The 17,792-nt window shown below is 44.5% G+C and overlaps 1 protein-coding gene and 1 non-coding gene across 5 annotated transcripts in view; both read left to right on the top strand.

The window, feature by feature from the left end:
* KHDC4 (KH domain containing 4, pre-mRNA splicing factor) overlaps window positions 1-17,792 on the top strand; it is a 77,080-nt gene that overhangs the window by 47,625 nt on the left and 11,663 nt on the right. Inside the window, exons 7-13 of one of the 4 annotated variants that reach the window (XR_014972150.1) lie at window positions 706-872; window positions 4,794-5,005; window positions 5,389-5,449; window positions 11,493-11,550; window positions 11,842-12,044; window positions 12,774-12,914; window positions 14,527-14,611. Coding sequence is in view for 2 of the 4 variants with exons in the window: in XM_085638261.1 (XP_085494387.1) it covers window positions 706-872; window positions 4,794-5,005; window positions 5,389-5,449; window positions 11,493-11,550; window positions 11,842-12,044; window positions 12,774-12,914; window positions 14,499-14,611 (955 nt within the window). In the remaining 2 variants the exon portion in view is untranslated. Of the gene's footprint in view, window positions 1-705; window positions 873-4,793; window positions 5,006-5,388; window positions 5,450-11,492; window positions 11,551-11,841; window positions 12,045-12,773; window positions 12,915-14,498; window positions 14,612-17,792 lie in introns of all 4 variants that reach the window. The other 3 variants (XR_014972151.1, XM_085638261.1, XM_085638262.1) reach the window with 3 other exon arrangements.
* On the top strand, window positions 4,574-4,701 carry LOC146772687 (small Cajal body-specific RNA 4). Its single transcript, XR_014974884.1, has one exon.

Consider the following 17,792-nt stretch of genomic DNA (forward strand, 5'->3'; position numbering starts at 1 on the left):
TATCTGGTTCCCTGAGACCCATGCAGTTGCAAAGCCTCCGTGATGCGCACGATTCCCTAATCGTGAAAACCCCCTTTTGCTCACATGACGTGAGCTTGTTCAATCATGTTCTTTCTTTGCGTTCTTGTATTTGCAGTCTTCCATATGTAATGGGAAAATTCACTTAGTTAGGCTGGGTAACCTCCTTACACAGGACGTTCGACATTCCGACCACTTGGGGATAGTGGAGGTGAATAGAATGTTGTAGAACTCTTCAGTGCCTTAATTGATTTATCATTCCTTTTATTGATGTTAAAGAGCCTCTGCTGAATGTATGCAAATGTTAAAGCGGTGTGTTTTTTTTTTTTTTTTTTTTTGTATGTGGAAAAAACAGGATTTTGTATCAGAATTTAGCTCCTTTAAAGTTTGATTAACGCAAATCTATTCACAAAATCGAATAATTTTACCACCGTCTGCTGTTGTACTTCCAGGGCCAAGCAGTTTTAAGCTAAATAGCAAAGGCCAAGCAGAATGGTAATTTAAAATATATATCTATATCTCAGGACAGGCTGGTTGTTTGTCCGTGCAGTCATAAAGACTACTTTTGATGGACTATCTAGCCATTTTTTTTTAACCATTCAGTAACTTATTATTCTGTGACGTTGCTGGGGCTTGCCTTGCGGGGAAGCTCTATCCCTGCATTAAGTCTTTATTTATTCCCAACAGAAGCGGTAAACCTTATAAAAGAGATAATCACAAGCGGCATGATGAAGGCTGCAGCTGGAGGTGCCGTTTTCAATGGTGCGACCGTGACGGTGTATCATCCGTCTGCTCCCTCCTCTCACCTGCCCCAAACTGGTGGCCCGAAGCAATTCCAGTCCGGGGTAGGTAAAGTAAGAACAACAATCTTTATTTATTTTTTATATGTTCATTTTTTGCACAGTGATTTCAGTATTCAGCTTTGACATAGTTGTGTGTGTAGGACTGGGTTGGAGGGTTTAACTGCTTTTGGGAATAAGTTTTACACTTTTGTCAGCTTTGAAATATGCGGCAACTTAGATGACAAAGATACCCAAGACAACTGATATCAATGTATATTAAGTAAAGTAGAAGTTATCAGGGCTCTTTGAAGCTATAACTCTTTTCAGACTATCCACCTCTTCCTGTTTGGTCTGCCCTGTCCAGGCCATGTCATCAAAACATTTATGGAAATGCTTTAGGATTTGACGTTGAATTTCATAATAAAATAAGGTGCATTACATATTATGGCATCAAAGAGAAGTTGCATGATGAAATATTCCAGCAAGGGTGCGTGGCATGCTGCAAGACTGTAAAAGGATTTCGCGTAAGCTTTGAAATCCTGAAAGGAAAGATTTAGTTTTAATTTGACTTTCTGTTCCTTCCGACCAACTATAGACCTATCTTACCAACAGTAACATAATAGGCATGTTTGTGAAACGGTTACCCCAGAATTGTTTTGGAGTGGTTCACTGGTGCATAGCCTCTTAATGGTAATTAATATTGTAGATGGTTGCTCCAGGTGAGGAAAAAATCCTTGCGTAGGGTGCACCTAGATTTCTTTAGATTCCTTTTTAGGTCTCGCTGGGCCAGCGCATGCGCTGCTCTGCGAGACATTTAGTATCAGGGTTTTCAAAGTGCTGCCACAGGCTTTTGGTGGCCTAGCGCTTGCGTTCATGCGAGCACACACGCAACCGCCATCTGCCTCCCTTCCAGCGCGATCACTTTCACTTTTTCGTGCTGCTGCACGCGTGGGCATCACTAGCGTGTTTTTTTTTTTTTTTACATTACTACAAGCTTCCTGCGTCGCGCGGCCCATGCTTGTTGTATAGTGCTGGGGTAACCTGCGACTTGCTTCAAGGCGCAGCAAAGGTCCGAAGGCTGTGGTAGGTATAACTATATTGAGTAATGTTCTCAAGTCGTGGATCTTGCCTTCTGCAAGCCCCTGAGAAGGATGTTTGCCCCACAGGCGTAGGCCCCGCCCCATCTGGTTCACTGTAGGGAAAGTTGTCTTTATCTCGGAAGCGTTTTTTTAAAATAACTTTAACTAGTTTTGTCGGTTTCCTAATATTAACCTAGTTTTTGCAACTGTTTCCCTTCGTCAGGAGCTCGTGTTTGGTTTTGGAAAATGCACATGAGTTACCAGCTCTGAGCGATGGCTTGTTGGTGTTGCACCCCACTGTCCAAACGGCTCTGTGCTCCCTCCTTCTGCGCACGAGAACGGGTTTCCCCCAAATCTTTGTCGCCTTACTAGCCTTCATGGGCATTAGACACATGTGGTCTCTTATGGAGCAACTGCCATAAATGGCAGGGTTAACAACACAACAAAGAAACTGTCTGAAAGAGGAACTAGTACCAATGCGCGAGAGACAGAGAAACAGTTTATTGGCCAGAGCATGGCAGAGCAAACCACCTGCCCCCTGGCAGCAGAAGTTATTCTCATGGGCACTTTGATGCAAACCGGTGGCAGGATGTGTCCGATGGAAAGAACCCACCAGAGTGCACTCTGAGACAGTGCAAAATACATAACCAACTAGATCAGAAGCGACCCATACTGTGCCAGCCTTCCGCCCCATACCGTAGTGGGTCAGACCAGGAATCCCTGCGGGGGTGAAGTGTACCAATATCAGGACTCCCCTTGGACCTGCCACCCCACACCCATCTCAAGTCCGTCCATTGTTTTATAATCTGGTTGTGCATTAATTAGAAAAAGCTCTGTATAGATTCAATAAATACATGTTTTGCTCATGTGCGGTGCTCGGATGGTTTCGAAACTCTACTCTCCGCTTCCTAAAAGAGCCCGGATTCCTCGAGCAGAAACGCACATTTCTAGAGGACAAACTTGCCACATCACCTTTAGAGGTCTATGTTGCACTTTCGCTCTTTTCAAACCATGTTAAGAGTAACAGGAATTGTAGCTTTTTGGCTCCGTCTCTTGTTACAGACTTTGTGCAAACAAAGGCTTGGCTCCTGCTGGTCCAGTCTAAAAATACAAATAAGCTGGTCCTTACACAGCTGTCTGGCCAGCAGAAAGTCTTGCGCCAAAGTGGAGTAGCCACGGACTCCTGCAGTCCCTGCCTCAGACCAGCCTGGCGTGTTTCCGGACCAACAGGAGATCTGGAGACCTGGGGTTTGAACTGCTGCCACTGGAGTTCGCTGGCCTGGATTATTAGCATGAGGGCTCATGCATGGCTCCAGGCCCATGACACCCTGCACACCAGTGCCTGGGAACTTCTTTTTTGATTGAAACACCCTAATAACTGGTACATTTGAATAAAGGGTTAATTTTATTTTTTAATATGCCGCCCTTCCCATTGTTTACCCTTCTAGGTGAGACTAGAATCTGCTCTGTGTAACAATCTCATGTCATCTCGGAATATGGCCTGCTCACCTGGTTGTCCTGGTGGTTCGCTCTGCTTTCTCCTGCCTGCTTACAACGGTACACGAGGAATTGCGACAGCTGCAAATCTTTACAAATCTGTTGTTTTCTGGCATAATGCTCTAGGGACAAGTTTGTCAATGTTGGTTCAGTGTAAAAAAATAGGAAGTCATATCCTGCCAATGATTCTGAAAATGAATGCCCATTTAGTTACCCTTATCAGTGCAACACCACCTCAGCAAATATTCAGCACTACCTCAGTGTCAGCGCTGCGCCACTTCAGCACTACTCAGCACCACTTCTGCATCATTCAGCAGTACCACTGCAGCACAACCTAACCATCACTCGGCAGCACCTAAGCACCACCAAAACACCTCCGCATCACTCAGCCCAAGCGCAGCACCACCTCCGCACCAGCGCTGCACCATCTGAGCACCAGCACAGCACCACCTTTGCATCAGCTCTGCAACAGTGCAGCACTGCCCCACCGCCAGCGCTGTTTATTCCCCCCCCCCTCCCCCAATACCAAAGAAAACCCTTAACACACCAGCATTAGAATGGTCAGGAAGAATTCGCTAGCCTTGCGAGGAGAAAAAAACGAGAAGGCATTTTTTTTTACGATAGTTGTATTTTTAATATGGTCGTTTGGTTGTACATATCTTTTTTGGTTATATATAAGGTAACAAATGCTTAGAACACCTTTTTATTAGAACATTTCAACATGCTGCTCTGCAACATAGCTTAAAGACCTTGTCAAAGACAATAACTCTGGCTAAACACTTATAAGCCGCCAAAGGCGAGACCTATTGGCTATGCCAATGCTGGTTTAGCTTCAGTTACTTTACTTTCTCTGAAATCAGGTTACTGGCATTCTTTGAGCTCAGCCAATGCTTGTTTGCGCCACCCTCAGGAAGGATCATGCATTTTTGAGCACCCTGAACCAGGTCTTTTGCATGTTCATCCAAATGTATCTAATCCGCTTAAATGGTGGTAGTGTGAATGTTATTTAACCACTTGTTACACAATTGGGCTGTTTGAGGTCCCATAAAATATGTCCTCCTTTTTGGGCTAATGGCTATACCAGTGATAATTTTTTTAGTAGGTCCAAATTGTGTATTAACCTGTTCTATTTTTTTTTGTGTGCTCTATGTAGTATTTTTGTAGTGTTTTAAGCAATACATTTTTATTTGTGTGATTATTGGAGGATAAAGAAGGCTGGGCCTGTATAGTGAGGTTCCGCTGATACAATCTTCCTAGAAAAAATGGAAGCAGAGAGCAGTCCTGTCTAAAGAGCAGCCAAGGACTGACTGCACTGTCCGACAGTTATTCTGGCAAATTACTGTTGTCCTTGATTTCGTACGAGTGGGTGAGTCATGTCTTTGATTCTTATAATATGATTACTGTCTGGCTTTTCCAGATGCACTATGTGCAGGATAAACTGTTCATTGGCCTGGACCAAGCACCACCCTCGTTTAACGTGAAGGAGAAAGTGGAGGGGCCAAACTGCTCATTCCTGCAGCATATCCAGTTGGAGACGGGAGCCAAGGTTTTTCTGCGCGGAAGGGGCTCTGGCTGCATCGAACCTGCATCCGGCAGAGAAGCTTTTGAGCCGATGTACATTTACATTAGGTAATCAGAGATCCTCTAGGGTTCGCAGGGACTTAAGTATATTTACACTGCTGTCATCTATCCTCTCCCAATCACATATTCAGCTTCTGCATTATTTCCATATTGTTAGAGCTAAACAAAGCACTTTAACTTGTTTGAAGAATAAAGTAATGTTAACAGCTGTTAAGCAGAGATCTCTGGATGTTGGTCACTCTCCTTTGGTCATTATGGATTGGTCCAAACGTATTTTAACTATCACCATTTGAGGCTCTTTTAAAGCCAGTGGGGCTGCAGGAACTGTGCTGTTTAGGACATTACCACCTCTGTGTGGCAGACTAATCGAATGTGGTGTCATGGAGCTTTTTCTCAATGGTAGGTCTAATTTTTGTCATGTTCCTCTGCAGCCATCCTAAACAAGAAGGCCTGACCACAGCGAAAAAACTCTGCGAGGATTTATTGCAAACTGTAAGTGCTGGCAGCATAAATGTTCCACTCATTCAGTTCATTAAAATAACAACCCATCAGTAACAAGTTTATTTTCCGACTTTTTGCATTGAGCCACAGTGCTGTTTTTTTGGTCAAGTAGTCACTCTTGTTTTATGTAGGTTGGACATCTGCTGTAACACAGATGACCAAATGCTTAATTCTGTACCAATTGCATTTAAAACACTTGTGTTTGTGGCCAGGCATTCTGGCACTGTATGTATGTTCAAGGTCCCCTGCTTAACTGTGTAGAACATGCGCCCCTGTCTCTCTCTCACCACAAGCAGAATTTATTTTTTATCCCCATCGTGGTACACACTGATATCATGCATGTGCATTGGCGGTACAGTTTATAACGCGGATTGAGTCCCAGAGTAGGGCTTTCGGTGGCCAAGGGCATGTCATGTTGAAGCCCCCTTTTTTTTGTAAAGCAGGATTACGGTAATCTCACTGGCCTGAAGAGGGCTGACCGTGGTGACAGCAGTACTGTTTCTAGTGGGAAGTCGAACCCTTTTACCTGTCCTTGGCAGACAGTCTTTACTGAGTTCTTCCACTTTTTAAAATGGTAACAAGTCCTCTGCAAATGGGTCCTTTGCTAATCCTTGTGTGACGTGAATGTTGCGCAGGTCTGCAGTTTAGCCTGTGTTAAAGTTACGTGCATGTGGGTGTAACAGTGCTGTTACAAAGGGCAGTGAGGTAGCTGGGGTCTGTTTGCTCCAGGTACACAGTACAAAACATATTAAGCTGGGGAAAGAGACCTTTCTCTGTAATATGCAGCAGCACTGACTGCTTTCCTAGTAGATAATTGTGGCTGGCTGACCGCAGCAGTGTATTTGGAGGTTAAACAGGGACTTCTTTTGCGCTTCTCACTTTTCTTGGTGCACTTTTTTGTGTGGACTTCCCAGCATTAGGGAATGCAAATCAGAAATGGAGCAGAGATAAAATATTGAAATGTATAACAAATTCTTTCTGCACTGTTGACTAGTAAAGACTGTGTCTAGGGCTACAGGTCTCCAGTGAGCTTAGAGAGCCCCAGCAGCACCAGATATTTCAATGTAAACTGACTTCGTTAGTAGTACATTTTCTGCTTCACTTACGGTCTTGCCATATGACTGACTCCACCCGTACACAGTACACCACCCCACTCTTTCTTGTTTTGTTTAAGGATTCTTGGCCAAAATCACACATTGTCTCTGCAGCTCTACTCTAGCCTTTTGTTGACTCCTGTTAAGTTGCTTGCTTCCAATCGCTTATTCAGTTCCCAAGGACTCCATTCTTAGGCTTTGCTCAAGCATTTTATTGACTCCTAATCTTTAACCACCAATTAAAAAAAAAAATTACTCTGACAGCCAATGGCGCATCTCCTGAACCCCAACCTCAAAGCAGTTAATCAACAGCGGTGAGTGCACTGTAGAAACCCCGACTCCAGGGAGAAATTAGCACGCACAGTTCCATGAATGAATGAATGTATTCTAAATCATTATTGAATATAAATTTAGGGTTGCGTATCGTAATTTGGTTTTATAGCTTCCTTCCCATTAAGCGCCTCACTGTGTACATTCCTCGGCTGCTGCAGTCTCTGTTCTGTGAGACTCTTACAAGAGGTCCATGCTTTGTGAATCCTTCTAGCTGCTTTAAATGGACTGAAATAGGTTCCTCGCCCCATGTTATGTTCACAAAAGCCTATCTAACAGAGCTTGGGGGCTTTGATAAAATTGTACTCCTATTTTGCTTTTGGCACTGAGGCTGCTGGCAGCTCCTTCCCTCTTTCCTTCGCGCTCTCCATCTCCCCCTCAATTTGTCTCGCTCCTCCTCACCTTCTGAAAACTGTTAACTAAAATGGCACTTACCCTCTCTTCCTCTCCTGTCATTCATTATTCCCTTGTGAAATTGATCCAAAAAAGAGAAAGGAGAAAAGACATTGCTGAAAATTGCGTCTTTTTCCAGACATTTTCTCTTCCAAAGTGCAGCCTTTGGACAGAGAAACAAAATGAAGAAAAAATGTGTTTAAATAAGATAAAGTGGCCTAATTGGTTTTTGACACAACCAAACACATTAGCACCTCTTTACAGAGTGTGCCACTGTATCGCCATTTTCGTTTTCTCATCTTTTTCAACCACATTAGGACTACGGCATGCAGCTCTTCCAAATCAATGCTCCTCAAACCTGACCGGCAGCAGCCTCTGCAGTCTAGTTTTGAGATGCACACATATTCAGAGGGACCTCAGACCTGACAGACTGGTGCATTTTTGTGAGAAAGTGCCCTCTTTCTTGCATGGTATGCCCCCACTTTTTGCTAAATTGCTGAATGTACTTTGACTGAGTGTACCCTGGACTCCCCTGGACTCCTGCCAATCAGGTGCCCAGGGCCTGTGTTCCTTTATTAAAACACACAAACTCCCAATTGGCAAACCCTGGCCACATGTCAGCCCCTGGTAAATGGTACCCTAGGTACCCAGGGCCTTGTGACCAGGGAAGACCCCTAAGGGCTGCAGCACTCATTGTGCCACCCTTAGGGGCCCTGTACCCTTACACACACACACACTGCCTTTGCAGGCTGAGTGTCTGGGTGCAGGACAAAATGAAGTCGACATGGCACACATCCCTGTGTGCCATGCCCAACACCCACACTGCCAAGGCATATGTCAGTCACCCCTCTGGCTGGGTGCCCTATGCCCATGGTGTGGGCACAGGAGCAGGAGCCCTGTGCCCCTACAGTACCCAGGTCCATTCCCGGGCACTGTAAGTGCAGTGCTGCCATTTAAGAGTACATGGTGCTGAGAGCTCGTCAAACACGAGCTCCACAGCACCATAATGACAACACTAAAGACTGGGAAGTTTGGCATCAAACTTCTCAGCACATTAAACCCACACTGATGCCAGTGTGAGATTTAATGTACCAAGCACCCCAGAGGGCATCTTAGAGATGCCCTCCTACAACTAACCTACAATCCACGTCTGCTCTGAGGCTGCCACACAGCAGACACGTTGCTGGACCCCTGGGTGGGAGAGCCCCTGCTCTCCCGGGCCTGCAACAATGCACATCCTGGGTGAGGTGATAGATCTCCTCCCCCAGGATGAGCAAAGGGAAGCTTCAAAGGCCTGCCGCCTCTAGGAGTTTCCCCAGGCCACTGCAACCCCCCACTCTGGCAGGAAGCTTGGCCGGAAACCCCATACAAGGACAGGGGATGTGCCAGCCTGCCCACCCCACCCCTCAGGTGGGGGAGGCGAGGTGAAGCACATCTCCGGGCTCTCGCCATCTTGAAGATGGGAGGCCCTACCCTATCAGGATTAGGCTACTGCCCCCCTCCCACAGGAGAGGGGCAGGATAGGGGGTGTACCCACCCCAGGACAAGGACCCATTGGTCCCTGGCCTTCACCTACCTGTAACGCCCCTAAATCTAGTATTTAGCGGCACCCTGAACCTTCCTTCCCCAGATTCCAGATTCTGAAACTACAAGAAGAGCGAGAAGAAAAGACCTGCCCTGCAGCTGCAAAGGAGAGGGAGACACCAACTGCTTTGGCCCCAGCCCTACCGGCCTGTCGACCTCGGACTTGCTCCTGCTCCAAACCCGGCATCTCTTGTGGCCAGCAACCTCAGAAACCCCGGAGGACCTGGCTACCTTTGAACTCTGATCCCCTGGGACTCCCATGAGTAGAGGCTCTACTCAGAACCTACCTTTCACCCCTGGCAGCAGCCCGGAACCGCGATCCCAGCCCACTCTGCACCCGCCAAGCCTGGCCGGTGCCGGAGTGAACTAAACTCACGAGGGCGACCCCACGGCGACACCCCACGGCGACTGACCCTGAGTCCGGCACCCAAGGACCCCCCTCGACTATCCTGAAGAAGATTGCAGCCTCAGAACAGAGTGCCACCCCAACCGCGATCAACAAGAGGGTAAGATTTCCGACATCAAAAGGCACCCCTGCACCCGGCGCCCCACGACCCTCTGTGCCCAATCCCGGGGTACCTACCTATCCTCCAACTACCCAACTTACCCCTCTAAGTGGTGGTGGCACCTGAAGAGTCCTCGTCCCCGAGCCTGCAGTCCTTTTCCAAACCGGAGATTTCTCATAGAAATCAATTGAGCGCCCGACGGCTCAAAAGCACCCTGCACCCAGCCGCCCGAGTGGCCCTGGCAGTGAAAACTCTACTCTGACCTACTTCCCCACTTGCCCTGAGTAAGTGACCAGGAGCCCAGCTCCCACAGCCGCGTGGCTTGCCCGACAGCAGCCACCAACCCAGGTCCCCCTATCCCTCATAGGATAACATTGGGCCTAACTCTCGCTGCACCCGGCCACCCTAGAGCCGCTGAGGGTGAACCAACTGTACCTACCTGACCCTGGGAGACCCCTGAGTCTGTACCCAGAACCTCACTTCTGCCAGTCGAGTACTTGCCCTTAAACCACAAACTCTATTTTCCTCATAGGGTAACATTGACTGGCTTTTTCCTGAAATTTCTTCTAAGTGTGGACTTCAAATATTCACCAAAAATCAGCCGAGTGGCAAAAACTAATTTACTCACCTGTTCCTAGGTAAACTCCCAGTGCTGGATCTTGATGCCCAGCACTGACCCTGAAAAATCTCTTCAACTGTACTTACCCTTAACTAAATTTTCTTCCATAGGAAACCATTGACTGTTTTTCTGTGAAATTTCTTCTAAGTGTCGATTTCTGCAATCTTTAAATATTCTTCAAAAATGGTATGATATCTGAAAACGTAATTGCTTACCTGATTTGGATAAAGGTCCCAGTACTGAGTCTAGGCACCCAGTACTGGATTACAAAAGTAACGAGAACATACTGTACCTGTAACCTGCATGTTCTTCCATAGGGAATCATTGACTGTTTTCTCTGAAATATTTTCTAAGTGTCAACTTTTAAAATAGCTAAATCTTCTGAATTCTGTCCCAGGACTGAATCTAGGATCCAGTCCTGGAATTCCAAAAGTAATCTAAAAAGTAATCTGTTACAAATAACTTGAATTTATCATCGAGCTCGAAGCATTGTTGTTTAAAAATAGTTGCCATTGCAACCACTTGTAACTGTTAACCCCTTCAGTGCCCCGCCCTTTCCCCCTCCTGTGCCGGGCCTTTCATTAGCGGGCGGGGTCCATGACGAGATAGTCTCGTCATGGAGCACAGTTGCGCTGTGCCCATGACGAGACTATCTAGTCATGGGCATTGAAGAGGTTAACAAAAGCCAATTGCATATTGCAAAAGTATTTATATGAAACATCTCATGCTGAGAAAGTATATTTTAAATCAAAGTGTTGGTTCTAAAATAAAACAAACATATATATTTTTTTATATATAAAACATTGGCCTAGAGTTCAGTTATTGAGTGTGTGAAACAATTTGCTGACTGAGTGTGTACAACAAATGCTTTACACTGTCCTCTGGTACTGCCTTACTGCTCGACCAAGCTACCACTTTAGAGAGTAAGGTTATATCTAACTTTAACCTCTGTCAAACCCTGGGGGACTGTGGACTCTGTACACACTATACCTATTAGGGAACAGTATATACAGAGCCACTTTCTCACAGCCAGTAGCTTGGTCGTCTTTCCTCTGTTGTACAGTACTGATGCCGGCATTGGGAGAGAGTGTATTGATGTGTTCTCAGGGTATGCATTGTTGGAAGTTCTAATTGCTTGATGTGAGTTGGTAGCATATCCAGAAATTCGTTAGACATTAGGGCTTTTGACTCTGCCCAGTGTGAGTTGTAATTTACTTTGTGGATTTTTTGTTTTCTTTCATATAATTTTTCTCAAAGACCATAGAGTAAAGGCTTAGTTTATACCAGTGTTATACTCCACCTAATCCCTATGCCTCTACAGTAACTAGCCTTACAGACCAAATTTGTTTTTCGCATCCCAAAAAATTGAATTCTTTTCCTCAATCCCTTTAACATTTACATTAGAGAAGTAGGCACTATCATAAAAAGCAGATTAACCGTCCTCCGCAACTTGTTCTGTGTAATGTTAAATTTACTAGAAGGTTAACAATCATGTTTGTCTCTTGTAGGTACATACGGAGTACAACAAACACATAAATCAGATGACTGGTTCTATGAATATGGCAGGTACAGATTTAATGTTCTGTATTTGTGTGTGGTTGCTAAGTTCATTCACAACTGTATTTGACAGTAGAGTATGAGGGAGTAATAATCCCTATTTTATTTGAATTGTTCATGTTGATGTTGTGTTGGTTTAATAGAGCAAGCAGTAAAATTGCTGCAGGGCAGCAACTTTTAATTGCACTAATTCTTCATTTTACACTTTGCTATGCACCACGTATTGCAATGCAGAAATATGTAAGTTCTGTTCAAACAGACTAGTCTGTCATTTGTAAACTAGAGCGCTTTTCTCCCCAGGGTTTGGTTTGCCTTCAATGCAAGGTATGTCTCCTCAAACATCGTATTATCCATCTGACGATTACAACGTTGGTTACTCTCTTAATTCACCACCTAATCAAGGCCATGCCTCGTACGGTGGAATGGGCTCCGACGATCGGTTATTAGATCCCTCGATGGGAGCGCCAACACAGTATCCAATTGTGCAGGCCAACAGTAGCCAGGTGAGATGCGAAGCATGCAGACACGTTTGATCTGTGCAAAATTTTTAATAGCTCATACGTTGTCAAAGATATTTTTTAAAATATTTGAAAATTCTTCAAGACAGTTGATACAGTCTTGGTAGAGGTGGCTCTTGTAAGATGTAGAGGGCCTTATATACTGGATCGTAAGCGCCTTATGTGTGGGAGTGTAAGTCCAGAGTACATCATTTTACCTACCACATATGGCCATGGATTCGGCTGGGGTGGAACCTGTATAGGTCATGTGGGATTAATTTTTAACTGATTGTCACCGGGGCCTAGGCGCAGATAGCCACCATGTCTGTAATGGATGTAATCTTGGATTTTGTACGTCTCCTGATTGTTTTAATGTCCAAGTAAATAACTGAAGTATGTATTATGCATGGTTTCTTTCTATTCAAAGAAGATGAAAACAGATTTTGCAGTAATTTGGTTAGAGTTAAATTGAAAGACTAGCCAATCTGTGTTCAGAGGTCTTATAAAATTCAAAACTTAATTCATGCTTTAAACTTGTATATTCATGGCCTTTGTTTTAGTATTTTTCAAACTGCTCATAAGGAACTATTTGAGTACTTATAAAAAAAATTATGAGGTCTTGTTTTGGCACCTGGGTAGATCGAGAATTACTTGTTGTGATCCGTACAGATATTGTGCTTGTTATCGTGGAAACTTGGCAACTAGTAGTTAAATCTTACTTTCCCCGTTCGGCAGCGAATGGCTCCAAACTTCAGCTACATGGCATCTGATATGATGAAGTCATCTGAGACCGGGAGTCTGCAGTCCATGGCACAGAAGAGACGCTTCCGGGAGGAGCTCCCGAATGAGAGAAACTCGCGGCTGCTTGGCTACCAGGTGCGCCACACCAACCCTTTTCTCTTTTTAAGTGCTGTGTATCTTTTTAATAACTCCTGCAAAACTCAAACAATTTCTTTTCTCAACATACGTGAACATCATTAGAGAATACATAACACCAGAAATATAGCCCACCCCCCAAATTTCATATGAATTCATGGAGAAGAATGCAGTTCCGTTGTGAACTCTTCACCTATGTAGTCTCCGAGCAGTGTTTGCACTTTCTATTAAGACCTTACTATAAGAACACCTTACCTGTTTTCTTGCATGAAGACCATGGCTACATTGAGCGGTCCCCTTGTGGTACTGACCTTCACATTAACTTCTCAGCATTGTTTAGGCATGTGGACTACGTTAACTCGAGGTGCCACTTTTCGACAGTCCTTACTGGCCTATCTCCTAGCATAATATGTGAATTCCTTTGACAGAAACATTGACCAGTACACAAGCTACTTTTCCCTTCGAGATCAGGAGAGTTGGCCTCCATAAACACAAGGTACCTCTTTATTGATCTCTGTTGCAAACCTGTCCGTCTGCCTTTACTGACCTGTTACATATAATAATCTCTTAGAGAATGTGTTTTTTTTTTTATACTAGTCAAACATTTGTTGCCTCTGTCCCCAGCTGCTCCATATGTATGCTTTGACAATAAAGAACCAATAAGGAACATTCCCATAGTGTACCTCGCAGTGGGAGCCCCAATTTAATGTTGTATGCAAGTGATGAAAAGAGCATCCTTTGTAGTTCTCACTTGAGTCCTTATTCATTTCAGTGTTTTGGCATGCTAAGATTGTCATTGAAATGACTGAAATCATTTGTAATCTTCGTACTTTGGGAAAAATAACCACAATTGCTTTCTGATTCCCTCTAATTAGGCTGCACTTTGTTTAGAAAGTCACTCGAGTGAACTGCGTGAGGGTTCATATCTTCACTCAAAACACAGTCCCTATTCTAGCTCCCAATGAATTTCTAAAACTCCCCTGCTACATCTTGTGGCAACTTGAAAAGTCCGGACAGGTCTACTCCCTTGTTAATGGTTGCTGTCTGAGTAATTTGCAAAAAGATATCCCTTGACCTGGTTGAGGTCATGATGACTTTCAATTTGTCCAGAACCTATTCTGGTTCTGGTCTCTTTACCCTTTTTTTTTTTTTTTTTTTTTAACTTTGCATTTAGGCCGTCCACAATAGAAGTCCAGCAACTTTCCTTAATAAAATGGGAAACAGTCTTTATCCAAGGTGGCTACAGCCAAACCATATGGTGCTGATGTGGGCTTATTCAGCAGAGCAGCTCTCCATTTCCCTAATTGTCATTTGTAAGGTTCCAGGGATCCCTCTGCCTCTTGTCTAAAACCATGTAACTCTTATTCTACATTTTAATGGGGATTAGTGGAGATTTCATTGACCTCCCATTCAGTTTTGCATTCTCATATCCCCACACTTGAATGGGTGTGGGTAAACCCCCAGCCAAGGCAGAATTGCTGCTAATGTTGTGTTGCGAGATGGTGCCACAGTGTCGTTGAGGAGCTGGACCGTAAGTAATTATTGTAGAGTCGCTAATGCTAATGTGTGTTTTTCTGCTCATAGCATGGACCCATTCATATGACTAATTTAGGTACAGGCTTCCCAGACCAGCGAGGTGCCGACGGAGGTGGCAAGAAGAGAGGTGGTTCCCAGAGCAAGGAGAGAGAGAGGGACAGGTATGTTTAAGCATAATGGATTGACCCTTTTCTATAGTAATCCAGTAAACTAAAAGGCTCTTTGAAGTATAGGCAGTTTGAAGACTGTATTGATGGAGCTCATCTACCTGAGCACCAGTATTATAAATCAAGGTTTATCTTGCACTTGTTACTGACACCGCCTGTATCTTTGTTGAAGTGAGTTTGTTCCAAACTCTCAACACACCTGTTAACATGGCTTGCTTCACATGTATGTGGAAGCTGTTCCTATATGGCTTGCTATGAAATATTAAGGTGAAAATCTGTTTTTTTTAAAAAAAATTTTATAGAAATACAAAAGCAGTCTACTTTTACAAAATGTATTTTGTCCACCCTGAAGGCCCACACGTTTGGCCAATGACTTGAGCCTTTGTGTGTTGCTTCCGTTGTTTCTTTTCGTCGTTTATTTCAACAAGAAAAGGTTTAAATATTGCAAAAATTGAAGGTGCCTCACTGAACTGTCATCCTCTTTTTCATGCTGTAAGCATTTGATCATTTTCTGCACATAATATGTAGATAAAAGGGCTTAGTTACATTAATGGTTGGAATTTTTTCTTTTGGCACATTTCTGTTGAACATGGAAGGCAAACATAGCAAGCCGTTTACCATTCTCAACTCCGGCCGGGGAATACCTATTTAGTGATGGTGCCAGAAACTGCTTCTACAGCGGTTTTAAAACGGACTTAAATGGTGGAAAAACATTCATGTGAGAGTCAAGGTTGTTTTGCACTGCGATTTTATGATGTTGGTTCTAGCCTTGAAGGGCACTGTTCAAAGGAGCACATGACTACTGCTAGTAGCGCCACCATGCTGCTCCCTTCAAGATCGAGAACTAGCACTGGTTTTGCAGCATTAATCCTTTTCTGGATTCACATGTTGTGCATCTATTCTGTCCTCTAGTGGTTGGGTCCGAAACAGTGTTTTGTCCTGTTTTTGCTTTTTGCTTTTTTTTTTTTGTAGACCACCATTTAGTGATAAAATGTTAGATGGTGCCCCAGATATTCCTGTGTGTCGCCTCCATCTTCAGATTATTTGTTCCGCTGATGGGTCTGGAGGCACACCGGAGGAGTTCTGAAGAATCTTCAAGGATCTGCAGAGACGAGAAAATAGCACCGAAAATCACCGGAGGCTGCAAAGAACATCGATGTCTGTGAGAAGAGCAGAGCTCCCCTCTAGGAGGGGGTACCTCTCATGATAATATGCTTGTACGGTAGGATTGCATCCTGTATTGCCATTGTACCTCATGTCAGACTTCACATGCGTCCGCTCCAGGAATGCTTAGTGGAGCTGTGGCTACAGGCGAAGGGTCAAAGGAAGGATCTAATGTTAAAGACCAAAGCTCTCTGCCGTGATGGACAGCAACAATTTGCAACAGGGCGGGCCTTTTCTTTTACCAGGAGTGGACAACGAATTTGTGGCCTTCTCAGCAGGATGCAGCAACAAGTCCACAAGTGGGAACTGCACCTTCAAAAACGACTTCGAACGTTGGGGTTTTCCCGACTTAGACCTGTTCGCAACTGCAGAAAACGCAAAATGTCCAAGCTTCTTCTCCTGATTCCCACAGTCCAAGTGAAATGCACTATGGAGGACCTGGTTACGGATATTTGCCTACGCTTTTCCACCTCTCTCACTACTTGCATATGTGGTCAGGAAACCACAGTAAACTTCCCTCGCATTGATTTCTAGTAGTTCCCCACATGGGTCGGACAACTCTGGTTCACTGTCTTCCTCGAGCTCGCTGTAGTTCCCCACCAGAAGCTCGCCAACCGGCTGGAATTTGTCACGCAACACCATGGAACCCATAGACATCCCAAACAACTCAACCTAGATATTTGGCTCCTGAAATCCTAGCATTTGAGTACCTGTATATCTACCTTGAGTGCATGCTTATGCTCAGGGAGTCATGTCAACCCACCACTAGAGCCGGTTAAGCTGCTGTTGCTCGGGTTCGAATTCCTTGATAGAAACAGAAGACTAGGCATTTGGCAAAGCAAAAAATGGTTGTTTAAACAGTTTGGCCAGAACAGTTACATTCACGAGGTCTGAGGGACTCACTCAATTTACATTGGGTTCGCGTGCATCTTGGATACAGTATTGCAGCAAGCAATAAATGTGTCTGGTGTACCATATATGGTGAGGAATATCGGTTGCTGCCTTAGAGTCATAAATTAATGGTCAAATGGTTACTACAGGTCCTTCTTGGCCATGCGTGGACACAGTGGTGAATGTGTTTAGATATCCGGCACGGAGGCGCGTCATCACTACGTGTGCTAGGTCCTGATTGGCTATGTGTTACTAACTTATGTGGCATCTGACTTCATGGTGTTTTCAGAAGCGCATGTACCCTCCCTCAGGCTGTGCTTTATTGGTGGCAATCTCCACTGACAATTGTAATGTTGTTGCACCCTATCTGGGATTGATCAAGAGTTTCCTGCCCATGTGTTTGCCTGCTAGCTATGCACTCTCCCACCTTTGACCCATCAATCCGCAATCCCGGGCCTAGGTTGTAGGGCCTGCCTGACTACATATTTGCATGTCGAGGTAGATGTGGAGTTCGAGATGGGTGATTCTATTAAGGACGATAGTTCATTTTTATCGAACGCTTCGATATCCATATTAAGGCTGCAGCGTGGAAAAGATTGGACTACTACTGCCTTCTCTACTGCATGAGTCCTTTAAAACCAAAAGTACAGAAAATTGCCTGTTACCTTTTTAACTTGCAACGTTCAAGACTGGCATCTACATCTATTCATTATATATTTGGCTGCAGCAGCATACTTGCAAAACCGGGAACACCCTCCCTTTTCAGAGTACCTGTAATTGGGGCCTTTTATGGAACAGCTAATGAGTCCTCCCTTCCAGACTGCCTCCAGTCCTTTCCTGGAATCTTAATATGGTCCTCAAAGATGAATGCGCCACCCCCTTATGATCCCCTTCATTCTTGTCTGTTACAATTTCTGTCCTGGGAAGTGTATTTCTTAGTCGCTATTATCTCCCTTAGATGTGTAAGTGAGATTCAAGCGCTAAATTTGGAAGAACCTTTTTCAAAGTACATTCTGAAACTGTAATCCTTTAAACTAATCCAAAGTTGAAATCATCTTTTCACCTTAACCAAACCATAGAACTTCAAATTTTCTTTCCATGTCCAACGACCGTAGCAGAG

Source organism: Triturus cristatus, chromosome 12 (genome assembly GCF_964204655.1).
Source record: "Triturus cristatus chromosome 12, aTriCri1.1, whole genome shotgun sequence".
Taxonomy (NCBI): Eukaryota; Metazoa; Chordata; class Amphibia; order Caudata; family Salamandridae; genus Triturus; species Triturus cristatus.